Source organism: Excalfactoria chinensis, chromosome 1 (assembly GCF_039878825.1).
Source record: "Excalfactoria chinensis isolate bCotChi1 chromosome 1, bCotChi1.hap2, whole genome shotgun sequence".
Lineage (NCBI taxonomy): Eukaryota > Metazoa > Chordata > Aves > Galliformes > Phasianidae > Excalfactoria > Excalfactoria chinensis.
Genome location: NC_092825.1, coordinates 13,559,465 through 13,585,866, shown reverse-complemented (window position 1 = coordinate 13,585,866; position 26,402 = coordinate 13,559,465). Strand labels below are relative to the sequence as shown.

The 26,402-nt window shown below is 46.0% G+C and overlaps 2 protein-coding genes across 2 annotated transcripts in view; both read left to right on the top strand.

Annotated features, from left to right (window-relative positions):
* LAMB4 (laminin subunit beta 4) overlaps nucleotides 1-19,446 on the top strand; it is a 52,612-nt gene extending 33,166 nt beyond the window's left edge. The window contains 15 exon segments of the mRNA XM_072326535.1: nucleotides 303-534; nucleotides 1,526-1,683; nucleotides 2,458-2,682; nucleotides 4,383-4,603; nucleotides 5,792-5,888; nucleotides 7,014-7,389; nucleotides 7,866-8,026; nucleotides 10,988-11,193; nucleotides 11,795-11,959; nucleotides 13,820-13,964; nucleotides 15,790-15,997; nucleotides 16,302-16,440; nucleotides 16,665-16,841; nucleotides 17,864-18,017; nucleotides 19,261-19,446. Of these exon segments, the coding sequence (XP_072182636.1) occupies nucleotides 303-534; nucleotides 1,526-1,683; nucleotides 2,458-2,682; nucleotides 4,383-4,603; nucleotides 5,792-5,888; nucleotides 7,014-7,389; nucleotides 7,866-8,026; nucleotides 10,988-11,193; nucleotides 11,795-11,959; nucleotides 13,820-13,964; nucleotides 15,790-15,997; nucleotides 16,302-16,440; nucleotides 16,665-16,841; nucleotides 17,864-18,017; nucleotides 19,261-19,400 (2,804 nt within the window). The 3' untranslated portion in view covers nucleotides 19,401-19,446.
* A 2,936-nt stretch (nucleotides 19,447-22,382) lies between these two features.
* The window catches only part of LAMB1 (laminin subunit beta 1), a 48,766-nt gene continuing 44,746 nt past the window's right edge, over nucleotides 22,383-26,402 (top strand). The window contains exons 1-4 of the mRNA XM_072326534.1: nucleotides 22,383-22,565; nucleotides 22,706-22,875; nucleotides 24,201-24,336; nucleotides 26,195-26,268. Coding sequence (XP_072182635.1) covers nucleotides 22,529-22,565; nucleotides 22,706-22,875; nucleotides 24,201-24,336; nucleotides 26,195-26,268 — 417 coding nt within the window. The 5' untranslated portion in view covers nucleotides 22,383-22,528. The remainder of the gene's footprint in view (nucleotides 22,566-22,705; nucleotides 22,876-24,200; nucleotides 24,337-26,194; nucleotides 26,269-26,402) is intronic.

Below are 26,402 nucleotides of genomic sequence, written 5' to 3'. Positions count from 1 at the left end.
AGCCTCACCAGTGCTTAGTATATAGGGACAATCACCTTTCTGTTCCTGCTGGCTGCACTATTTCTGATGCAAGCCAGGATGCTTTTGGCCTTCGTGGCTACCTGGGCACACTATCAGCTCAAGTTCAGCCAACTGTCAATTAACTTCCCCAGCTCCTTTTCCTCATGAAGCAATACAAAAACAACTTACATATTTAACAACGTTGCCATTCCCCACTGCTTGCCCTTCCTTCACATGGGATCAGTGATGACTGGTTGATGGGAATGCGCTGAAGGTACAGCTTTGCTTTTGGTGTTTTCCAGCATGTGAGTGCCACCCACAGGGCTCAGTGAGCTCGCTGTGTGACCAGGTGACAGGGCAGTGTGCCTGCCTCCAGAATGTTGATGGCCGGCGCTGCAGCCAATGCCTGCCTGGGTATTTTGGGTTTCCCCGCTGCCGCCCTTGCCCATGTCACGGCTTCGCAGAGCTTTGCCACCCAGTGACTGGAGAGTGCCTGAACTGCAGCAGGTTTACAGCTGGAAGCCACTGTGAAAGGTGAGGGGATGGGCAGCACTGCACAGCTCACATGTAACCAGCTCTCTGAATACATGCTTTGCTGGGGCCTCACCTATGTTTCACCAATGTATCAATGACCTTAGCTGGAATCATAGCTAAAACAAGAGTTAAATTGGGTCTCACTCCTAAATGGCAAGTATCCATTTTTGGATAAATGTAAGAGGGAAGGTTTGTCCTCTGGGATGGGCAGAGGCACAGCATGCACACAGCACTGCAGTGGGCTCCTCTTAAGACTGCATTTGGGATATGGGTGCTCTGCATGATGTGCTCCCGGACCTGTGCAAGGTACTGGACCTGCGATACCATTTTTAAATTGCCAAGAGGCTTAACTAGAGCTGAATATTCATTTTAGCACCTACAGTTATCTCCAAGGAGCTTAAATAAACGTGCCCTGTTTGCTGATTCATATCATTTCTGTATGACCAGCAAATGACTTTTCCCACGTGTTTCTATCCCCACTCCAAACAATGCTCCTTTTTAACTCTATGCTCTGGTCGAGGTACAGAGTTCAGAGGGGACATCAGAACTGAATTCATTGGCTGGTTAGTTCAGTTTGGCTAGATTGTTCCATGCCATTGCCTTCTAAGAGGATTTTACAATGAAACCCATTGAGCTGTTCATTTGGATGACATGACCTTTAGCTATTGTGCGTGTAGGTAGCAAGTGGATAAAAATGGGAGAATGAAACACTTGCTGCCCTGTACATCCACAGGAGATCCACACCCCAGGATGAGGATAATCAGAGCCAAGACCTTTAGCCCGGCTTTTATAAATATACAGAATTGTGTTCCCATTTGCTATAGTAAAGCAGATTAAAGATCAGTGATGCTTCAGAAGCCTCTGTGTTGCCTGTCTGTCTGGACAGACTACAGCCTCAGAGAAGCCATCAGTCACTCCAGATTTGCAGAACATGGCAGACAGAGCATGGGTGATTTCAATATATATATATATATTTTGACTGCTTTGACAGATGCATCGATGGCTATTATGGAAACCCTTCCAACAGAGAACCCTGCCGCCCATGCATGTGTCCAGGAGTACCTACAAGCAAGAGGTTCTTTGCACATTCCTGTTACCAGGACTCCCAGACTTCACAAATAGTCTGCAATTGTCTTGAGGGATATTCAGGTAAGGAGCAAAATAAAGACGTGCTTTGATGTCATGCCCAAAAGTGACTGTGTCACTGTTGGAGTGGCTGCTGCAGAGAGGGGCGTTCTTGGGTGTCCCAAATGCAGCTGTTTATGCAGCAAACTGATGCATTGCTTCCAAAGATCCCATTGACTTACCTTGAATTTCCATGGGGAAAACTTGAAGCATTTTCTTCCCCTGTTAATTATGAACATCTCCTGCAATGGAGCTAAAACCAAACAATTGCTGTCATCTTTTTTTAAGCCAGGTGCCTTTCTAAGTCAAGAGCAGCTTTGCCTGAGGAAAGGCTGCCAGGCCAAAATGATTCTTCTTGTTACTTTCCCAGGGGACTGTTGTCCTCACAGACCTCTGATATCCTTAGTTTTGAACGTTCTTCCTCTTGTTCCATCCCGGTGAGGCTCTTGGTCACTCCTGTGGCACCAGACTCACCCTTCTGGAGACTGGGGAAAGCTCTGGATCTGGGAATAGTGATGAAAGAGTAGTCTTTGGGCAAGGATGAACCACTGCACAAGGTCCCAGTGGCACCAGATTGCCCCTTGCAGTGAGGAGGGTGCATTTCCATCAGATTGCAATATGAAAGATCTAATTTGAACTGATCATAGGATTATTAAAGATCTCAAACAGGTGGGTATTTCACATTGGAACTGGGCATTTGAATAGCCAGTCTGAGCCTTTTTGCAGCATTATTAGAAACTGCATGATCCACTTGAAGTCTCATTAAGCAGCATATGTTTGTACCTTCCTGTCTGACAGGCAGCCGGTGTGATGAATGTCCTACCGGGTTCTACAAAATCCCAGGAAGCCCAGGGGAGGAATGTGCACCATGTCCCTGCAACAACAACATCGATGTGACAGACCCAGAGTCCTGTAACAGGGTCACCGGGGAATGCGTCAAGTGTTTGCACAACACCCATGGAGCAAACTGCCAGTTCTGCAAACCTGGGTATTTTGGCTCAGCCCTCAATCAGGACTGTCAAAGTAAGTGGGCAACAGCACTGCAACTGCATATTGCCAGCAAGAGAAGTTATAAAGAAATTAGGCTTACAGGGAGAGGTTCACCCTTAGGGGGACAGAAAAACTGAAGTAGGCCAAATATGCGAGTACTGAAGAAATTCCTTCCCAGTGCTAGAAATAACTGTTAATATGGCATCTATTAAGTTCTCTGTTTTTCATGCAGGTCTGCCTAAATCTTATGCTGAATACTGAATCTAGGAAGTGCTCACCTGAACTGAAAGCACTATTCTGTGTTGAAAAATAAATGTGCATTCATCCCAGTCAGGAAGAAATTAAAATTAAAGGAATCAAAGATAATTGTTTATCCATGTTACAGGCTGATGCCAGCTAAGCAATGCTCAGTTAACCAGATGATCCCCTGCTGAGCTCCCTGCCTTGCCAGTTGTTTTAATGATACAGCTAGACAGAGGCTGCTCAGGCAATTTAATAGTCCTCATGAGAGCACTGCCAGTAACAGCATTTTGAGCAGAAAGGAAGGAGTAGAAATAAATGCAGAGCATAAGTTTCCCCTCAGAGTTTACCAAAAGTCATTTTCACAAATGTTAATTGAAGACCTAATTTGTACAGGCCAGAAAACATAACTATTATCAAGAAATCCTTTTTCTGGGAATCTCTGAAATACAGTTCAAGCCCATACCTCATTCATCTTCGGAAGATGTCAGATAGAAATAACTTAGCAAGAACTTTTGGCTCCTTGCAAGGAAGGCTTCTTATCTTACTTGGCTTACCCTTTACTGGGGTTTCCCACACTGTAGTGTCTACTGTAAATCAGCATTTCTTTATCCAACATATTTAGCACTTCATGCCAATAAGACTCAAAATTCACTACAACTTCGGTATTTTGTGCCTATATTAAAAGTAGTTAAAGCTCTCAGTAAGTTTGTTCGATGCTGTAGACAAACCACAATAGAAAGAGGAGGACTTGGGAATAGTCCTAAGCGGATAAAACATAGGATATATGCCAACGGTGTGTGTTTGCAACCTGGAAAGCCAATTGTATCCCGAGCTGCATCAAAAGAAGTATGGCTGATAGGTTGAGGGAGGTGATTATTTCCCTTTGCTCCACTCTCATGAGGCCCCACCTGCAGTACTGTGTTGAGGTCTGGGGCCCCCAGCACAAGAAGGATGCGGAGCTGCTGGGATGGCTCCATGGGAGGCCACAAAGATTCTCAGAGGGCTGCAGCACCCCTCCTATGAAGACAGGCTGAGGGAGCTGGGCTTGTTCATTCTGCAGAAGAGAAGGTTCCGAGGAGACCTTACTGGAGTCTTCCAGAACTAAAAAGGTACTTATGAGAAAGGTGGAGAAAGACTTACCTGAGCGTGTAGTAACAGGACAATGGTTTTAAACTGGAAAATGGCACATTTAGATAAGATATAAAGAAGAAAAAGTTCACAATGCGGATGGTGAGATACTGGAACCATTTGCCCAAAGAAGCTGTGGATCCTTGGAAGTACTAAAGGCCATATTGGATGGGGCTTTCAGCAGCCTGATCTAGCAGTAGGTGCTCTTGCCAATTGCAAGGGATTGGACTGGGTGGTCACTAAAGATCCCTTCCAGCCCAAACCATTCTGTAAGCCAACAGACTGTGCTTCCTGTACAGTTCTGATTGTCCGTCAGCCGTTTGTACCACCATCTGCTGTAGCACTTGTCCTTCTCTTTCCAGTCTGCAAGTGCAATCCTGCAGGTGTCCTCCCTGCCACGTGCCCAGGTGGGGATACAGCCTGCCTGTGTGACCCAGCCACTGGAGCTTGCCGGTGTCGGCCCAACGTGGTTGGTACAACATGTGACCAGTGTGCGCCGGGCTACTGGAATCTGGCTGGTGGAAAAGGATGTCAGCTCTGTGACTGTGACACAAAAAACACCCAAAGTAACCAGTGTGACCAGGCAAGGAAATTACTCTGTTCTCTGGGAACTGGGAGGGTAATGTTTTGGCATAACATGGTTGGGACTTTCTCATATGAGAATGGATTTTTGCTATGCTCCCCAGAAACAGCAGGTCTTTGGGAATTTGCAGTTGGTGTAAGCTGGCCTGTAGCCATTATATCAAATGCGCTGTTCTGATACTGTGGCTTTACTTGTAAGCAATTACTCTTTGCCTGCATGTTTCCTTTTAAAGTGGATCACAGAAATACATGAGAAAATGACGCAAGGAAAAACTGCCCCATAAGTGTACATGCAGGGAGGGAGGAAGTCCAGACTTGGACCTAAGAGTCTTGCATGTGTTTGGTTTTTTAAAGGTTCCTTCTCACAGAGAGCAGTGGCCATTACGTCAGTCATGCACCATCAATCAGGCTACTCCTGTATCTTTTCTTGTTTTTAATTCTTGGGCACTTTCTAGAGCAAGAAGGTGGAAAAAATAAAACAGTCCTTCAGTATAGAGAGCTAAAATTGTGGTCCATGGAGACAACAGCCATTTTGCTATTGATTTCATGGCACCAGGACCAAGCTCTTGCTGATGTGCTTTCACATTTTCCTTTCAATATGCTTTCTGTTTGCCCTGGTTTACTTAGTGGAGCTATCCTTTTCCCTACGAAATGTAGCCCTTAACACAGAAGAACTACTACTGCTTGTCTGAGTTGTTATCAGAGCTGTAATTCCCTGCAGTCCAATTTCAGTGCTGAATTCCAAAACAAATTTTTCTAGGGCAATGTGCATAACGTACCCTGGAGGTTTTCCACTGCAGCATATATATCATGTAGTTAAAAGTTGAAATGTTAAGATGAGTACTTTGTTCCAGCAAAAATAAGCTGTTAATCTTTTCCGCAAAGGAAGAAAAAATCCTCTCTCAGATAATAGCCAGAGGATGTTCTCAAAGATCAGACTGGACCATACGAAGCCTCTCATATTAGGAAAGAAAAGCCAGCTCTCAAAGTCAATCTTTTTTAACAGCCTTCAGAGATGCTAAAGGAAGTTTATCTTGTTAAACTGTATTCAAACAATGTGCAGAAGCAGTGTCACTATGGTCCCTGTGCAGCTGTATAATAAAAGTCACAGAGCAAAAAAGAAACCCAGTAAATAATGTGTATGCAGTCATACTACATGGGTAGTTGTTAAATCTTGAACTGTTTCCAGCTTACAGGCCAGTGCCAGTGTAAGGTAGGCTACGGTGGGAAACGCTGTGATGAATGTGAGGAAAACTACTTCGGCAATCCCCAGAAGCATTGCATTTGTAAGTATTATAACTGGGTTAGAAACTGCCTCAAAATAAACGTTTCACCTTTATTCATAGAGGAGACAGAGCGTATATCCAGAGAAACAGATACATTTGTGTGTATGGAACAATTAAGTTGTTTATATTGTTTGTCAGTGTTGTTCCTTCTGCAGTTTTGGAACCATGGAATCTCGAGCTGAAGAAGAGCCATTAGACAGGCCATCCCCTTCACTGTGACATGAATATTGGCTACATTCTGATATTTAGAAATGGGCTGTGCTGGATGAAGGCTGTAGTGTGTAGTTCAGCTCTCAGCACACACCTCCCCAGCCCAGGGAGCACCGGGGTGAGGTATCAGAAGGGATTTATCTCACCTGACATTAGCTGTTCCAAAGCCTAGTCTAACCTAGTCTGAGCTCCTCTGATCAGTGGCGAATTTTCCAGGCAGTGAAGGTAGTTAAGTGGCTCCAAATAGTGATTTTTGTCCAGCTTTTGCTGTTCTGATTGGGTATTAGGGAAGCATTCCTCAATGAGAAAGTGAAACAGGCTCCCCAGGGCATCGGTCACAGCCCCAAGCTGCCAGAGTTCAAGGAATGTTTGGACAACGCTTTCAGACATAGGGTTTGAATTTGAGGTGGTGCTGTGTTGGGCTCGATGAACCTTGTGTGTCCCTTCCAACCTGGAATACAGTGTGATTCTATGAGTACCAATTTAGGTTGATTTTTAGGTGCACCTTCATTGGTGCTTCTCTTCATTGCCAGTGAAGGAGCCTAGATGACTGACGCAAAATAGATGGTGGCCTTTGGGTGGCTGAAGTTAGCTACCATCTGTTTTTCCCTTCAGTGTAAAAGAACAGGGAAGCAATGCTAGAAGAGCAGAGTTGGGCACAGTGGGGGAACACTCCAACTTGTTCCAAGTAGAAAGATCTAGTAGAAACCCATCAAGAAAAATAAACCCCATACATTAGAGTCCCATCCAGAAAGGTAATGTTGTCCCTTTGCAGATCCATCCAAGCAGGCTCAAAAAGCAGCAAAGAAAACCAGTTTCTGTTTATTGTGTTAGAATATATAATTGTGCCTTCTGTATACCTTACTCCTGCAGAGAAGGAACAATTGCATATAACTTGCTGTCCCTTTCTTGCAGCATGCAACTGTAACGCAGAGGGAACCAGCTGGCCCCAGTGTGACAAAGCTACTGGTGTGTGTAACTGCCGTTCTGGTGTCACCGGGCGGTTCTGCGACCAGTGTGGCCGTGGCTTTGAGAAAGACTTTCCCTCTTGCCATCAGTGTCACCTTTGTTTTGATGAGTGGGACACTGAAATTACTGCCCTCGCCCAGACTGTTCAAGGGTTAATGAGGTTTGCTGCAAGCCTAGAAGATAAAGGAGGACAGATGCCCAGCTGTGACATGCGATTCAAAGCCTTTGAAGATGCCATTTCTGAAATGGAAAGAATTCTGAAACATCCTGTTTTTTCATGGGAGGCACTCTCAGGCATCAAGGATCTTCATGGCTACGTTCGGTAAGGGCTCTGCTGCCCCACTAGAATCCCTTGGCTGACAAAGCAGTCTTTCCCCAGGTGTCACCAGCCATGCCCTACTCTTCAAATCCCTCTTCTGATCAGAAAAAGATGCTGGAGCACTAATCTGATGCTTTCAGTAGATCCATGAACAAAATAACCTGTATAGATATATATAGAGAGAGATATATGTGTCCCTTTTTATTGCAGGGAAATTGAACTAGGTCCTTTAAAGCCCACTTTCTAGTCTAAGGATTCTAGGATTGTTATATGATTATTTCACACACTGACCCCCCAAAGGCATACAAGTCAATGTTGGAATTTTCCAGTTCCTAATGGTTTCCTAAGTAAGCCATTACAAGTCGATGTTTCTGCTTGTTTAGAAATTTATCTCTTGTCCTTTAAAATAGTGCGTACCTCAGGTCTGGTTTAAGAGCAATTCAGTCTGACTTCTTCATTAACTGTCCCTTCCCTTGTAGACAACAAATTACACAAATGGGTCCGATTCGCAGTGTGCCGTATGAATTTCCCGACCTCACTGAGAACATTGAAGACATTGGTGAAGAAGCTGATCGTGTCTATGAACTTCTACAACAGAAATTAGATCTGCATCGCACTTTTCATTACTTGAGCCTCAAAGGTAAAGCAGCCAGTACTGAAATAGGTGAAAGTATGCCATGAAATTTCACAATGCTTTTCTCACCACTGAGCCATACAACATTTCAAAGACCCTTCAATTTTAGTTCCACGTGGAACCCAAATACTACAAACTTTATCATAGTAACTTCCCCAACTTCCTTTTGTGTTAAAGTGCTTTGATTTCTAGCATCCTAAAGTTCAGGTGCAGGTATATGAATGATCATATCAGTCAAAAATCCCATGAGCACTGATGTTTCCATCAGGATTTAAAGGCCACCCAGTTTCACTTTATAGATTCTCATGTCATACAGTAGAAAAGCAAAGGATGCCATTTTCCCTGTTTCTGACTCCTATTGCTCTTAGCAATACTTAAAAAATGTTGCGCAGCAATGGTTTGTTTAATTAGAGCAGAGAGTCATAGAACAACTTCTCAGTGTTCCCATGGGAAAATACATGACTTTATGTGGTAAGGAACTGGCTCTCCATCATCACAAAATGTGAAAACAGAACTGAGTTCCTTGGCATTTTTTAAATAATTACTCTGTCTGTGCTTGAGCTAAGTATAGTCTCCATCAGCTGCTAATGGCAGTAATAACAATGTCACAGGCTTCATGACTTCTGGGAAAAGACGGGAATGTATGATTCGGGGATCTTGATCAGATACTAACTAGATTCTACACTCCACCATCTGACCAGAAAGGTGGCTGCTAAGGTATGAACCCCCAGATGTTACAGCAAGCATGGAAGATAGATAGAATTTAAAGGCAGTGCGATCCTGCTTCAAGATCTTTCATGTTTTGTACAAGTAAGAAGACTGGACTAGACAAGACCGAAATAATGAAGGAAAGATCAATAGTATATAAAGCCAAGGGAAAGGAAAAGGGATAAGAGAGATTCATTAATGTTTAGGGCTTCTTTGCACTGTTACACTTGGCAGTGCCTAGGGAACCAGTCTTCTACTCAAGTCCCACACATGCAGTCAGCACAGCTATCACAGGCACCATGTCCTAACTCGACTGGGTCTTGTGCTGACTCTGAGAAGGCAGGAAGGCAAAGAAACAATAAATCCCAGAGAGGTCAGCGGATGCGCAGCTGAAGCATCTGCGGTGCTCTCTGGTCACATTCCAAGGCTTTTTCATCTCTTGGCCTCCAGAGGCAGATAAACAGCCCTATAAAAAGCACACGGGGTGCAGGGAGGAGAAGACATTGAATTTAAGCTGAATTGTTGGTCAGGGCCACAGATACTTGTTGGTCCTGCTACCAAGCATCTAGCAGCACAGAACTGACAGCTTCCCCAGTGCCTGGGAGAAAGCCTGGTTCCCTCATCCCTTCATCATTTCAGGACAATTCAGGATATGGCCCTGTCTGCTTTTCTACTCATGCTTTTTTGTTGGCACAAGGAAATGGGGCAGAGCAGGATGGAAGATATGCCAGGTACTCTGTCTGGGGGATATTTGATACCTGTGCCCCAGGCACATGAAGGGAAATGGGCTCCTACCTACCTCTCTTTGTAGAGGTTTGTAGAGGAAGTGAAATGAGAGTTCAGGACTTTTCTTGAAATGGGCATGTACTCAGCTGCCTGGGTTGGAAGTTTCAATGGTTAATCATGAATTGAGCTCCCTGGAAAAAGGAAAAAAAGACGTGTGTTCTTAAAAGAATTCTTGCAGTTTATGAAATCTCATTAAATTGCCTCTTCCCAGTCTTGTTCCCTGGCTTTGCAGCCACTGTGGCATTGTAATGTGGTGAGCCCAGATTCCTGAGCTGTAAATCAAGTCTGTGCTAAGAAACTGTGTTTAACATAAAGGAACTTGGAATCCCTACAGCTCCATCACAAACCAAGCGTGAAAAATGTGTTTGGGCCATTTAACGAAGAGTTGAATCACTGTAAAATATTCCTGCAATGGAATAACTGCATAAAAAACAGCCTCTTGCTTAGATAGGGACTTAGAGTAGCCTCTCGCCAGGTACTCTGTATTAGGATCTAACTTTAGACTGTATGTTGTTTCCAAGAGGTGCAAGATAAAACAAGTAGTCCTGGTTCCACACAACTAAACATCCTTCTGCTTCAGCCAAAGCAAGACCAAGAGCTTTAGGGCCTGGTAAAAAGCAGGCAGGACTTGACCAGAGGGTTCTCACTGACTTCAACTGGAGTTGAGTCATTACCAGGCCAGCAGGATGTTAATCAGTGACCTCTAATGCTTTTTCACTAACAAAACATCAGTTCTGGATCGTTGCACATACTTGTGCCTGGCTATTTGGGGAAAACTTAGGGTTCCCTGGAGATCTGACAGCAGTAACTTTAAATTGCATGTTTTGCAAAAGGCCCGGTTCCTTTCTTTAGGCTATTCAACTGGGGAAACAAACAAACAAACAAAAAAGTAATGTTCTCCATGGTTCTGAGACTCTACTTGAGGAAAAGCTTACACTAAGCAAACAAGAAAGCATCTGTTGCCTGCTCTACAGGCTTATCATGGAAATGCTTTCATTCTTTTCAGTACATCAACTCTGAAACCGTGTTTCCTCAGAGCCACAGAAAAGTCATACATTTCCATTTGTAATCTAAATTTTGGCCCAGGAGACTTTAACTTTTGGGTGCCATGTTGAAAATGGGGAGGATGAATGCTTCCCTAAGTCACACTCACAGAGCTGATCATTTCAGTTTTACAAGTGGCAGGAACAGATCTGCCTAAAATTCAGCTCTGAGGAATAACACAGGATCCACTGCATTGTCAGCTATTTTAGCAAGTGTTATGCTCATCAATAACTACCCCTGTTTGGTATTTGTCTGAGTAAAGGATTAGAAAGCTTAAATGAAGAAATGGCAGTTTCTGTCCATCCCTTCTGTCCCACATCAACTGCCAGTAACAGACCTGTCACTCACCATTGGTCCAGCACTCAAGTAAATGCATGAATGCAATCAAATGCAATCAGTTGGTACTCAACGCTACTTCTATTGCTACAGAGGCCATGAACAACATTAGGGAACACTCCGAAGAATCATTCCTGGCAGAAGAGAAAGCTCGTGAGACAACCCCAGTGGTAAGGCACTCAGAGCACACAAGGCAGAGCACGCTCACTATGATACACAAGCAGCCCTGGGAAGGGAGCAAAGTGATGGAGCAGCTCAAGCTGATCAAGATCCCTGACATCCAACACTTGGTTTCAAAGGTAGGTACTGGGGGTTTGTAATGGGAACTAAATAAGAACTTCCTTTTTCTGCTGCTAGTTGTTTTTTATTATTATTTTAAAAGAGTAATTACATGCATATTAAACTGGAGAAGAGCAGTTCCCTGGCACAGACCTGCTGTCACATCAGATGCAGCTGTAATTCCCAGCTGTGGTCACTCCCACCCTTCTGGCAGCTGTTGTTCCCAGGGCAGGTGCAGCACCAGGGACTGTTCAAGCACTTTCTAATATGAAGGGGTCTTCAGTGTAAATTCAGAATTCTATCCAAAACTAACTGGATAGACTTGGATGCTCCTTGGGCTGGATATGCCATGGTATCACGGTAACTCTTTTGCCACACAGTAAAACAAGGGTGTCTGTATAACACATAGAGCCCAACAGATGGCTGATGGAAGGAGAGGTTTAGAGCCATGAGCTGCCATTGCATCCAGGGAAGGGATCCTTTAACTGGCAGTGGCCTTATCTTTGGAGATACCAGACTATGTGTCTTTGGGAAAATCCCATGCATTGTCCAACATCCTTCAACCAAAGGTGTATCTCAGATACCCAGAGAAGTCCTGACAAAATGTTTTCCTTATTGCAGATCTGCGGGGTGCCAGGAAGCCATTCCTGTGCTGCAGCAGCCTGTGGAGGAGGCCCAAACTGCAGCGGAGCTCTTCCTCTCTCCTCCAGAGCATTCAGGAAAGCTGAGGAGACTGCTGTCCTGCTAATCAACTTGACTACTCAGCTACAGGACCCTGAGAATCAAGTATGTGTATCAAAATTACATTTGTTGAGTGCAATGCATGAAGGATGGCACTGCTGCCTTTGTGAAGCCTGCTCTTCCTCTGCTCTCCCTGGATTCTGTTTTATATTAGGGAGGAAAAAGCTGTTTTAGCACAGACTTGTGAATTCGAGAAGCCCAGCTTGCTTCCTAAACATATTCCCAAAGTCAGAGGGAAAGATAAGATGGGGGTCTGGCCACCACCTTCATAGGGATGGTGTTGGCTACATCACAGCTAGTCATCTGCACTCCTTTTACAGTAAGTGTAAAGTCAGGCAGCTCCAGCTTCATTTTATCCAGTCCAGCTATTTGTCTCAAGAAGCCATATTAATTAATTGAAGGTGCTTTTTTTTGGTGTATTTTGTTTTACTTTTTTTCCCCACATTAGATGGACAGCTGGCTTAGGTTTGGATGGCTGACTTGTAGATAGCTAAAATGAACAAAGATGAAGTAGTGAGCCCCAAATCTACAAAAAAGCATTTGCTCCTTGGGCAAAGAGCAGTGAGTGACCTGGTGATGGACTCCATCCCTACGCCACAGACATATGATTCAGTGCCAGGAGTATTAGAGTCCAGTCCCACCAAGGGACAGTGTCTCTAACCATGCCTTCCTCAAAGCTGCCAAGGTCTCATGGGATCATGTTGTCCTGTGCCAATGCACATGGTGACATTAGGTTAATATTGTCTGTATTTTCACTGAGAAAGATTCAAACAGTAATATTTGCCAGCAGCCCAAGAATGGACCATGTTTATCCCATTAAGACTGCTGTGCATACCATTAAGCTCAATATATACAATTTTATGTTACTTTTACATTTACCACTAAGGAATTCTTGCAGATAACTTCAAGCCAAATATTTTGTACCCCCTATAATGTTTATATGGAAATCAAGTATACAGCTGCTCCAATTTACTTCAGAGGAGCAGTGAAAATAACTCAAGGAACATGTGGCCAACACAACACGTGCAAAGGAAGCAAAACAGACAAATCCCCAAACGACAGTTTGTTCTCATTAACAATCAGAGAAAATGCCTGTTACACTGATAGGCAAAAGCCATTTCCCAACAGAAACATCATTCTGCACTGCTTTGTCCCCTCCCTGCAGGGTGCCTGGGCATCCATTTCCTCCTTTAGAATCCACACCACACTACTGCACAGTTAGCGGGTATAGAAATGAGCAGTCAGGAGACCCTGAGGCCCCCAAACATGCAGGGACAGCAGGAATGGCCCTCCCACAGATGTTGCGAAAGAAGAAACAAGGTTGTTTTTCTTGCTGCTTGGGGAAGCAGGGAATTTCTTCTACCTGCACCTGAGCATTTCCTTAGAGCAAAGCACAGCCCACAGAAGAGCACAATACTCTTGGAGCTTGATAATTAAATTAATGCTCTAAGTTAAATAATCACAGATATTAATTTAATTGGCAAAATTTAACTTTTAAAGACAAGAATTAATTTCTAGTTTTCTTGTTGTTGTTGTTTTTAAGTGTGTTTTAACAGCAATTACAGCATAGAAAGGCAGATTGAATTATGTGCCTTTTCTGTAATGAATCTGATCAATGACATATCACAGTATTGCAACAGAAAACAAGTCAGTGCTTTTCCTTTAGAAACAGTTTGGTGGTGGTTGCAAAGAGGAAAAAAATACTTGATTTAGGCTTCTTGTAAGGCTAGGCAAAGGCCACGATGCAACAACCTCAGGAGCTCCCCAAAGCAGCCTCCTACTACAGGCGTTCCAAAGCCACACCAAGTGACTCCACATGGTGACTCTCACACCTCCATAGTGTGAGAGCTCACCTTGCCAAGCAACGGACACAGAAAACACAGCTATTTCTCACAGTATCTCCAGGTTGAAAGCATCAGAAAAATGGCAGAAGACACCAAGCTGAAAGGCTCACACTTCAGTGGGGAACTGGAGAGAGCAAAGAATCAGATTAAAATTGACCGAGAAGTCACAAAGGAATTCATCAGAAAAGTGAAAAACTTCTTGTCAGGTAAGTATGCAAGAAAGCTCTTTCTGACTTACTTTTCTTTAGTATATATTCAAGTGTACTGTAAGAATAGATGGCTGGAAAGTGATTGAGCTGCACACATATCAGATTTCTTGACCCCCTCCAAATCTGTGCATCCTTTTTCAATTTCTTTCTCTCTAGTGTTTCTGTCTCCTAGAGGACAGCATTTTCTTTTATTTTCCCCATAGATTTCCCATGTTCTTATTGTCATTTTTTCTTAATTTGCTTAAATTGAAGCAGGCAAGAAATTCCCTCAGTTCCTGGGTTAGCTGAGTAAAGGGCTACTGATATAATTTCATACAGTGTATGACATCCAGGCATATTCAGTTCATCCTTCAATTGTTATTCCACCCCCTTCTTCCCGGCCCATAGGAGCTCTCTGTAGGGAGCGTGGGAATTAGGACACAAACTGCTCCATCCTCTCCGTAAAGCTGTAACTCGAGGAATCAAAGGATTCTGGTAGAACTTCAGCCCTCGCAAAAAATAACAAAACAATATATGCCCCGAACCCTTTTCCACACAGGCAAATGTAAAGATGTTTTGTTGCCTGTTAGATTTTGGGTTGGTTTTTTTTAACCAGATGCACATAAAAGGACTTGAAATGCATTAGTATTTTCTGTAATCTCTTGCATGTAGCTGATCTCCTCATTCTCTAAGGACTGCATGCTGGCAATCCTTTGGCATTCACGCCTCTCCATCCAAACAGCAGTGAAGGCTGAGGACAGAGGGCTCTCTTTGTTAAGGAATATTTAAGGTATTTTACAGAATTTGAAGGAAAAACTCCATTTAAGTCCTCAGTGTTCTCATGTTTTTGTTTGGTAACAAATGACAACATCATCCTTGGCCTTCTTTTATGTGTTCTTAGAAGACATACGGCATTTACTAATAATTGCAAAAGCATTTCCTTGTGATTTTTTTGTTAGTAAATTGAAGTTTATGCACCGTGGCAGATGAAATGGATACAGTTACATCAAGTCTACCGTACCATACAGAGACTTGCATGGTAGTTTTAGATGAATGTACTTTGACAGAAAACAGCTCTCTGAAACGCACAGCTGTTTACACTTGTATTTAATTCTCCATCAGTTGCATTGGAGCGTTAGCACAAACACGTTCCAACTCCATTATCACCCAAGGTCTTGTCCACAAAGGGAAGTGAGTAGCAAAAAGACATGATGATGAGACACTGCAAGGCACTGGCTCCTCCAACCCAGAGTACCTGCCCCTCTGAGCACTGCTAGTGCTGCAATGGGAGTACTTGGAAGGAGAGTTGTAAAACATATTTTTCTCACTCTGATTTCCCACCCTATCTCTGCCCAGCCCGAATCCTTCTCTGCAGCTTAGCCTTCCTCATTAACCTGCGAAGGAACATCTTTCTGAGCACTGTGGCAACTCCAGGGAATGGATTACCCCCACAGGCCGGCTTGGAAAGCCTCACTCACAGCCTGGTCTCCCCAGTGCCTCTTTGATCTGGGGGCCAAGGGCGAAATGGGCTCTGACACATTTGGCTGCACAGCGCACCGACTTAAAACCCTCTGTGGGTTCAGTTCTGCATCAGAATTTTAATAACCCAGTTCAAAGTGGGTTCAAATCCTCAGTTCAGCCAGTTCTGACAACACTAACAGCACTACCTGGAAGCGTAATATTAAATCACAAAATGTTGGAGGTAATTCTCTTACACTCTCGCTGTGCTTGTCAGCTTTATTCTGCCACATAACTCGATGTCTAGGCAACCATAATGATCCTTTGCATTTTGCTGGGAGGAAGCACGTGCTTCAGAACTTCTCAAGCTCAATTTCTGTTGCAGATGAGAGCGTGCCTCCAGAAGACATTGAGCAGGTGGCAAGTTATGTCCTGCAGATAAACCTTCCCCTGACTCCTAGAGAGCTAACAAGCTTGCTTGGCAAAATCAGAAGCATTATGGCCCACTGTGAGAGGTACAAACTGAACGCAAATAAGAGAAACAGGAAAATGGAAGTGGCTCAGACACTGCTGGTGGAGGCACGGGCTGCTGAGTGAGTAAGCTGATCCCTTAACAATGTGCAAACTGCAGCTGAGATGGCACTGTGGGCAGGACAGTCCCTACCCCAGACACTTGCTTTCCTTGGCAGCAGCGTTCTGCCAGGCAGCTCGCAGCATCCATCCTCTCCTTCAGCACAGCAGTTGGTGCTCTCCCACACAAGGCCCCTACCAGTGTTTTGTTTTAAGGTTGTCAACTTGAGGGAACATTTCTGCATGTGAGCACGGGTGCATTTCAAATGTGTTTGCTCTGGTCTCAGCAACACAATACTACACGTGCTTTCTATTTTTCCATTCTAGCAAAGCAGTTAAAGCTCTTCCCCCTGTGGACAAAATTAATGATGAACTAAAGAATGTTGTGAGCTCCCAAGGACGCTCCAAAAATACCCTCATGAAGTTAAATGAAGAGATACAAGGAATCAGAGCACAAATCTCACAGGTATCTTGCTGTAAAGCTTTTAATGTATTATTGAGTTTACCTCAATTTTTCTTCAATGTAGCTGTAAAATAAAATCAAAATATGTCTCAGATACAATATCAATTCCATAACATGTAAGGGGCTCCTCTTGTCTGTCAGTTGCCATTCATCTCCTTCATTACCAAGCTCTGCAGGTGAGATGGACAAGGCATGAGAAACCACAGCCTCCAACTGTTCTGTTCCAGGCTGGGAACCAAATGAACAAGACAAGAGATGAACTCAATGACTTTTCAGCAAAACAGTCCAATCTGGAAGATGAAATTACCACACTGCAGATGAAAATGCAGATGAACAGGAATCAAGCTACAAATGTGAGAACGGGGGCAGAAGCAGCATATGAACAAGCTCAGAAAATTGATAATGTAAGCCTTTCTGTCTCACATTAAAGGAAAAAAAAGATTCCTTGCATGTTTGATGGTATTACTGACTCAGAAGTGTAATTGTGTTACCCCTTTTAAAAACTCTGCTAAGTTTTCCTTATGCCAGGCCATGTACGATTCCTTAGGTTATGTATCTTTTTTACTTTAAGGTTTCTAGCAGCTAGCACTTCAGTTTGCTTGAATTAAAGAAAACATACACGTTTCACTGGCTACTCCGTGACATTTTTCCTTGCACTGTGTATAAGACTCAAAGTCACCATGGGCACCAGCAAACACAACAGAGCAAATCACAGAACCAGATATTAAAATATGTGAGCGATGGAAGCGGTCTGGCTATTTGTCTTGTGCTGCTCACCATCAGAGAAAAAGCCGGTGGGAGTCATGTGGAGGTTGGGGTTGGCTGGGTGCTTCTCAATAGCTCCAGTTTCTTAAAGAATGCATTGAGGCAGCTGGAAATTGCTAAAATGCTGCATGAAGAGAACCAGACACCCACAGCTCCAAAGGCAGAGCACAACTGAGCATTCAGGTTGTATGAAACTCCTAGGCACCCTAACTCAGCACAAAATGGAACTAGACAATAAACATCCCAGCCAAAAAAATGTTTGTTTTTAAATGATGCTACAGGTATTACATACCTGTAATACATATTACATACGAATTACATACGAATCAATCCTCATGGCAAAAATGAAGCTTATAGAAAAGCCCTATCAAAAGAAATAAAAACAGTGTAAGCTTTAAAAATCTTTAACCATTTTTTCTTTCCATCTTCATCCTTGCTGACATTCTAGATTCCCCCGTTGGCACTTTGTTTCATCAATGTATACATGGCTTGGTAGATCCACACTTATGGTGGATTTTTTTAAGGTTTAAAAGATTGAGAGACTTCAAGTTTGGTTCAAACACGACTTTTCCACACATTTTTATTCTGTTTTTGAATACCCTTTGGTATGCCAGGTTAATTATGAGATGCTCCTAAACCAAGTAATGGGGTTTTGTTACAGGAATTCGCTGACATTAAAAGGAAGTACACCATTCTTCAAGACAAGCTGAAAGCAAAGGGACCTCCAAAAGTAACTCTGGAGAAAGTGAAGCAACTGAAGGAAGAAGCAGAAAAACTGGCCGAAGAGACTGAAAAAAAAATTAGAAGAATAACAGGTAATGTTCTCCTTTCTGTAGCAAGCAGAGGAAATAGAGGAAATTAAACTGGAAGCCTTTCCCACTGATATCAGCAGGCCAGGTTCACCCGAAATAGGGTTTAAAATGGATTAACTAGTGAAAAATCACTGCTTGAACCTTCACTAATAGTTTTCCAGTAGTTGAATTGGTTTGGCTAGTGGGTTTTTTTTTTGTTGCTGTTGTTTTCTTTTTTGCTTTTGTTTTTGTTCTTTGACGTGTTGGTTGCAATAAGCAGAGGTCAAGAAGTGTCCATAGTGAGACTTGCAATGATTTGATTCAGGCAGTGTAAAAGCAGGACACGTGCAAAATCTGCGCAGCCTGTCTCAAGCTCTCAGGGATGGGCTTTAAAAATGTAGCTGCAGATGTAGCCAGGAGCTTTCATTTGGACATTTGGACGTTTCACCTTTCCACTGTACTCTGCCTTTTCTTACACTACCTGGATGACAACCAAGAGCTGCAGGTAGGTGTTTTTCCATGAAAAGAGAAGATGCACATCCACGTGTAGGGAGGCTGCAGGGCAGACTTCCAGTACAGCTCTCATAACTGCACACAGAGGAGCTAATTCTGCTTCTAGTGAAGGTCTGGGCACCTCCACTGGGTATCCTTAGGCACAGGATGCTGTTCAACATCCGAAACTGCCATGTAATGTCAGCAGAACTGAAGCAGAAATTGCATCCTAGGAGCAAATCCTTCAAGACAGGAACCAAATAAATATCTTGAGTAGGCACTTTGAAAAGAAGTATTGTGAGAATTTCAGCCTCTCCAAAGGCCTGTGCTTTGGGAACAGGCGGCAAATAGTGTGTTACTGACTCACTGCCATTATTTTCTCATTGGTGTAGCTTCACAGGTACTAGGAAAACACTTCTGTAAAGGAGGAAGACCTAACCCCATTACATTCTAATTTTTTAGGCTTTGCACACATTAGTAGCTGCAGTGCCCCTCTGAATGTTTCCAATTAAACCAGCTGCTTTAAGAGCTAAACGTCCTGCTCCGTCATAGCTGACAGACAAAAGCACATGCTGAGAAATGAACTGTTTTAAAGCTGTCATGTTTTTCTCACTGTCCAGAAGCCAGGCTTTTCCCTCCAGTTGCATATGTAACATTCTCCATTTGAAATGGGCTTATTGCCTCCAAAAATGCTGGAAAAAGGAACACTGTTAATCCCTGGATTTTGCTTACACAACAAATACATGCATTGCTGCATGTGACTTTACTCTTACAGATTTGGAGAAGAAGCTTCAGGACCTGAACCAAACCAAGCAAGACAAGGCAGAGCAACTCAGACAACTAGAGGAACAAGTGATAGCCATTAAAAATGAAATCACAGAGCAGGAAAGCAAGTACTCAACGTGCAAAAGCTAAGGGCTGGGCAGGTAAAGTGCAACAAAGGCCTTTGTATTTACCACCTCATGAGCACAGGGTGGCTGTCCTCTGTATATAAGTCTGAAAGTGTGTACAGAATTCTGGTGTGGGGAATAATGTAACTTTCTCTTGGTTTTTAGTCTGTCCGAGTCTATATGGAATATAAACAACTTTTAATAAACTTTTAATAGAACACCCAACTAAGTAATCGGGATAAAGCCCTGAAGGGAACTCAAAAATACAGAGCTGTCCACAGCCCGAAACTTCTCATTGCAAAGGCTGGAAATCATAGAATCATTAAGGTTAGAAAAGACCACTAAGATCATCTAGTCCAGCTGTTGACCCATTCCCACTGTGCCCACTAACCAGTGTCCCATGGTGCCAATGTCTTATCAGGTAAGAGGTGGAGCCACTGTCCCTGGAGGCGTACGAGAAACATTTAGTTGTTGTACTAAGGGACGCAATTTAGTGGGGAAATATTAGTGGTAGGTAGACAGTTGGACTGGATGACCTTGGAAGTCTTTTCCAGTCCTGGTGATTCTATGCTGTTAAGATACACAGACTCAAACTCTAAGGTCAAAAAAGGAGGATTTGTAAGAGATGACCAAACAGCTGCCTCAGAAATGGCTCCCAGCACCCTCAGTCACGTTGCTGAACCCCCAAGTGCTTGAGGCTGCCTGCAGACCAGGGCAAGGCCTTGCTGAGACAGAGCAAGCCTGACCCTCTGGGGGATCCTCTATGCTCACCAAAACCACCAGGAGAGATGGGTGACAGACAGCAAAGCCCCCAGTGCCCGCTGGATGGCAGTGCACTGATGTTTAATGCCAAAATCGACTCTGAAATCAGCAGAACCTTTTTTGTGTGCGTTCCTAAGAGGCGGCCCACGTTTTTCATTAACACACTCTACAGCTTGAGGACCGCCCCAGCATTTCGGCCTAAGCCACAGAGCTGAAGCTCTGAAGAAGCTTCTCAGCAATTCCCCTGCACGTGGTGCTTCACAGCAGTCAGGTTTCACACAGCAGCCCCTTGTAGCCATACAGAACACAGGATTCGTCAGAAATTTTAGTTTAGAATTTGTTTCTACTATAAAAGGTATACAGGACTTACGTAAGGTCTACAGGAAGCCTTCACTTTTAGAAAGGCCAAAGGGAGCGAGGCCTCCATTTCAAAATCCCACCCTTGGTACTCCTGGAGCTGAGCAGAGTATCTCCAGCTTTCCCTCAGTAGATAAAGAGAGAGAGGTGATAAAACAGGCCTGGAGATGAGATGGATCCGTAGGCAGAAACTTTTTAAAGAGTTCTTGTAACGTCAGTCTGCGTGCACATGCTTGATTTGGATCAAGCCCACTCGTTTCAGTCCTCCCAACCCCACTTCTCTTTCTTGTGGAAACAAACACCATTTAATCAAAACCATGTGAAATCAAACAGATATTCAATCAAGCAGGATCTTGTCAGATGTTTGCTGGGCATTCAACCACAGCCGTGCTACAACAGGCGGTAAATTGGGTCTCCCTGAGGTCAGAGACATCCCTGAGCCAGGCACACAAGCAGCTCTGTGGGCACACTCAGCCTGTGTCAGATCCAGAGAGGACAGCAGTTCAGAAAGACCATGAGAGAGAGAGAGAAAAAAGGAGGGGAAAAACTCAATAAAAATGAGAAAAATATGTGACAGAAAAGAATCCAGTGGAAATGAAACACCGCTATTGCACACAGACAGGAAGGACACTGCAGAGCACCTTCTGCCCCTTACTGCTGGAGCTCACCAGCAGCAGAGTAAAGCATTTCCTAAGTAGGACAAATGCAGTTGTTGTATTGAAAGTAACACAAAGCCAAGCTGTGATTTGCATGACAGGACTGTGAAATTCTATGAGTTCCGTGTATTCAATGACCACATTGCCAAAAGAGGTTTAGAATAACAATCCCTCAATACCTGCCCTGCCAGCTAAGAATGGTTTAATTTCCTGGGCATCTTTAATGAAATACAGCCATAAGCCCTTCGGTGGTGAGCTCTGGGTTATGTTCCAGACCTGATGTTTAACCTTTAGGGCAAGCCACTTGGTATCTCTCTGTTTCTGCTTATCCATCTGTAAAACGAGAGCGAACATATTTACCTACCCGGCAGGGTTTTGTGGGACGCAGCCCGCCGCACGTTTCCATTCAGGGACTGCAAACAGTGAGGGCAAAGTGTTCTTGAGGGACACCGGTACCTGGCAAAGCTTTACGCACCGCCTGTGTGTGCACAACACACCTTGTGTGCAGAACTCAGGACCCATCTCAACATACTGAGCCCACAAGATCCTCCATTTCCAACCTCACTGCTTTCCCGGAGCAGCAGTCGCAGCAGAAGGACAAACGCTCCAGCTTCAGCCTGCGGCTGCATTGCACAGGCAGGCAGCAGAGCTCCCGCTGCACTAACAAACTGCTCTGCTCTCCTCAAACCATCCCTCCACCATCCCGCTGCAGCGTGTCTGGAGCTAAGGAGAGGCAGCCGGCGGCTCCTCTTCGTACTTTGTGGCCATCGAGCGCCGCACACGATAGCTGTAGCCCTTCGCTGAGCCGTGGCCCCGTCCCGCGGGGCGGCCAGCACCGCTGGCAGGCAGAGCGGTCTTTAAGCCCCATTCCCACACTGTATCTCGGCTGATAACATCTATGCGGAGCGTCGCCCCGTCGGGGACGCTCACCCCCACACCGGAGCACGCTCCCTGCACGGGCTCCCCTCCACTCCCACTCGGCTGTCAGCTCGCGAGCGCGGCTTTCAGACGGTTCTCTGCCGCCCTCCGCCCTGCAACCCGGGACCGCTCTCCCCTGGCCGCTCCCCGACACCCCGTTCCCCCACCGCCCCCTCCCCGGCTGTACCGCAGCGCCGGGGCCCCTCGTTGGGAGGGGCCGCGCTGGGCCCGCCCCGCCGTCGGGCCGGGAGCGCCGTGCAGCCGGGCCCGGTCCGGCCCCGCGGGGGTGGCGGGGCGGAGGGGGAGGGCCGGGGGCGCCCAGCGGCGCGGAGCCGCTCCCCGGGAGCCGCGTGGAGCAGCAGCGCCTGCGTGCAGCGGCGGCTCTGAGGCTGTCGGCGGCGCGGAGCTTCCGGAGCGGGGGTCCCGTCCCGTCCACACCCGTCCCGTCCCGGCGCTCGCCATGGGCCGCCTCCCGCTCTACCTCTGCTGTTGCATCGGTAGCTCCCGCACGGCCCCGCTCCCTCTCCTATTCGCGCTCCCGCTGCCGTCGGGGCACGGGGAGCCCCGGTTCCGCGCGGGGGGCTGCCCTGGGCCCGGCCTGACGGCGCTGCCCCCTCCTCTCTCTTCTCTCCCTCAGCGCTCCGGGTCGCGGCGGCTCAGGAGCCCGAGTACAGCTACGGCTGCGCCGAGGGCAGCTGCTACCCCGCCACCGGCGACCTCCTGATCGGCCGCGCCGCCCGCCTCTCCGCCTCCTCGACGTGCGGCCTCCGCCAGCCCGAGCCCTACTGCATCGTCAGCCACCTCCAGGTGAGCGGCGCCGTGCCGAGCCCCGGGGGGAGCCGTGGGCCCGGGGAACCCCGCGCCGTCGGAGCCCCGTTGCGGGAGCATCGCCCAAGGCGACCCGTACCGTGAGGCGAGTCGGTGGGACGGAATGGGCCGCGGTGAGCTCCGGCAGTGCTTTCCCTTTATTTCAGCCTTGCACGGAGCCGTCTAGACAGCTTCCTGATTGCAAGTGGTCTGTAGTGCTCGGCGGCTGCGCCCGTAACCTGATTATATTTGTATGGGCTGCGACGGACGGGACGCGAGTGGGGCTGTCGGGTCCATCCGTGGGGAAAACAAAGGCTGTTTCTGCTTAAGCTTAAAAGCTGTGAGTTCACCGGAGATGGAGGATAGGAATGGAATTTCGGCAATCGGCAGCTTGGTTATACGGAAAGTAAAGAGATGGCCCCGGGGCAGGGCTCCTGCGGACACAATGGGGGCAGATTCTGCCACTCTGAAGGAGCACCGCTCCCTCCTGTGCCCGCAGTTACCCAGCCTCCCCTCCCTCGCTGCGCTGCAGGGGGTGACGCCGGGCTCAGCCTTGGGGTCAGAGTCCCGGGGCATCAGCACCCTGCTACAGCCAAGTAACAAAGGCGCATTGTTGGGTTTTGCCATCCCCAAAGTGATGAGGTGCCGAGGTGTGATTTATGTCCAGAAGCACCGCTTGGGGAGTTTAGATGTGCCGGCATGGCTGATAGCGCTGCCTCACTCCATTGTCTGTCTGATGTATCTCTGCCTACTTCTGAGCTCTGCCGGGCTGCGGGTGTGGGAGCATCCCCTGGCCATGGGGCCGAACAAGACCAGTCCCTATGCTATGTGGCTTTGCCGCTGCTTAGGCACATGAATGAAGTTGCTGAATGCCAGTGAGCCCTCTGCATGCACTGGAGATGCGATTTTCACACTCCACATTTGAAGAACTCACATCCCCAAGTGAGGTCCTAAGAGCCAGGGCTATTTCACACGTGTGGCTTCATGTGCACGTGTTTCAGTTCAGGGATTTCTGCTGCCTGTGTTTGGGAGCTCTTCTGCCTGCTGACAGGGATTTCCTGAACCTTGCAGCTTAGATAGGAAGCACAGCACCCATAAAAGTACAGCTTTATGAAATTCCTGGCATATTTTCCGTTTGGCGTTTTGCATCAATTTATAAAGGTAAATACACTTATCAATTAATTGAGAAACAAAGCACCACACCTTCGATGCCTCCCACAGGCAAAATGCACGGAATGTAGCATGAATGAAAAATACTCTTATCTGCAGGAAGCAACTATTGCCCGTGGATAAAATCAGTAATGCTGGTTATCTTGTTGTTCCAGGAGGACAAAAAATGTTTCATATGTGACTCTGAGGAGCCCTTCCATGACACTCTCAATCCCGACAGCCATTGCATTGAGAACGTGGTCACCACATTCGATCCTAATCGCCTGAAGCTTTGGTGGCAATCGGAAAATGGTATGTTGTGTGTCTGGGAGCTGGGTCTCAGGCGCTGGGTCTCAGGCGCTGGGTCTCAGGCGCTCTCCCTTTGTCTCCGGTACCTCTGTGTTTGCTGTTAGCTCAGGGCTGGTAATTACTGCTGAGAGAAGGATCACGCTGTTAGCTGAAGGCTGAGTAAAACGCTGCTTTTGTGTGTCCTGGAGCGGCTGCATATCCGTAACGAAACCCTGTGAGCCCTCCAGGAGTGCTGGAAAGAGCTCTCCTGCTGCTTGTGAGAATCCTTTCCTAAAAAGAGAAGTTTCCCAGAGCAGCTTCAGACCCGCCTCCTGTCTGAGCAGGAGAGTGGAACAGCCCTTCCAGTGGTGCAGATCCTGGCCATTGCTGCCAAGGGAGGGCTCACTGCGGGGCTTCCCCGCACTGCTGGGGCTGCCAGCTGCCGTCCTGCTGCCACGAGCCCGGGTTCCTACTCTTGTGTGCCAAGCAGTTACACTAATGCCAGAAATGAGCCGACAAGCTAAAAAACTCGACAAGTTGCATGTTAGTTTGGTGGCCTTTATTTTATTTTTTGCCCTTCTTCTGCCCTTCTGGCTTTTATGGTTTTGCTTTTGGCATGCTTTCCTATAGAAAGGAATCATCCTGCCCTAAAGCCAGATGGACGGGATGGGATTTCTGTAAATGTGCTGGCAGGAGCTATCTGGCTCTGTTAAAATAACATGGTAATATTTGTAACATTTCTGTTGCTTGGTAGAGAAAAAATTTCCTTAAGTCCTTTTTAATCATATTTGAACCATATAGATCAGACTACTGAACCGCTTGTCCCTTCTGGTTCTCTTCTAGCGTTCCACATAATTCATGTTTTTTGCAACAGGCTTGGCAGCATCCACACAGCAAAGTTCTTAGCTCATAAGGTCATGAAAATGTCCTTCAACAATGAAAAACAAACGATTCTTTCTGTCCAATTCATGTTTTCCTCCATTCAGGCATGCAGCAGAAGGGACCACTGCTGTACGCTGCACGTCAAGTCACAACTGGTTGAAAATTTAAGCACTTTGTTGGTTTATTCTTTTCATTTCTTACCCTTCCTCCTCTTTGTAAATCTCACTTGATTTTTTTCTTAATATTTCTGACTGCAGCGTAGTTGGTGCCCAGCTGCTTTGCGAGCTCTTCTTGCATGACAGAATAATATTTGCAACTTGCTGTTTCTGTGCAGAGTCCTTGACCATAGGTAGTCACGCTGCACCATTTGAAAAACATTTTGCTCATCGTGATTTCCAAGCCCTTGTGACTGCAAAGCAGGGCTGGGGTGGTTGGTTTGGGAGCATATATAAAACGATACTGTAAAGAAACAGTTCCTGTGTCCAGATGGACAGAAGAGTCCAGAGTGAGTGAAAAAAGGTGGGAAGTGCTCCCCACGAGGTGAGATGCTGGATGTCAGGCCTGCAGAGGCTCACAGCTGGCTTGCCACCCTGTGGCTGCAGTGTGTGCGGACAGCCTGGGGCTGGGCTTGGTGTCCTCACCCCCACCAGCCTCCCAGCACTGAGCTACGGGTTGGCCATGTTCTATAGCCACCATTGTCCTGCATCTGGTGGTGTTAGCCATGTTACAGTCTGAAATGAAGGCAGTGCAGGCTCATGATTTGAGTACAGCGTGTTTTTGCAGGTGATGCACAGTAATTCCGTGTGTAATGCAGTCTTCAACAGGTCCTTAGTATCTCCTTGTAACTTGTTAATGCTCTATATTCCTTTTTGACGTTAGAGCTAAGTGGCAAAGAAGAGAATCCCAGTGTCACCAGAGCATAGAACATGGGTGAAATATTGATGCAGAGGCTGGCAAGTGTCCTTGCTTGCTGCACAGTTCTTTTTCTCTGTTCTTGCAGGTCTGGAAAATGTGACAATCCAGCTGAACCTGGAGGCTGAGTTTCATTTCACTCATCTCATCATGACCTTCAAGGTAAGGATCCTGCAGCCTTACCTGCGGTGTGAGCCCTGTGCAAAGCCTCATGCGTCTCCTAAAGACAGGGACATGAGAGTCCTTCACACCCTTTTGGTGCTTGGGACATGGGTTCTGTGTGAGCTGGTTAGCCT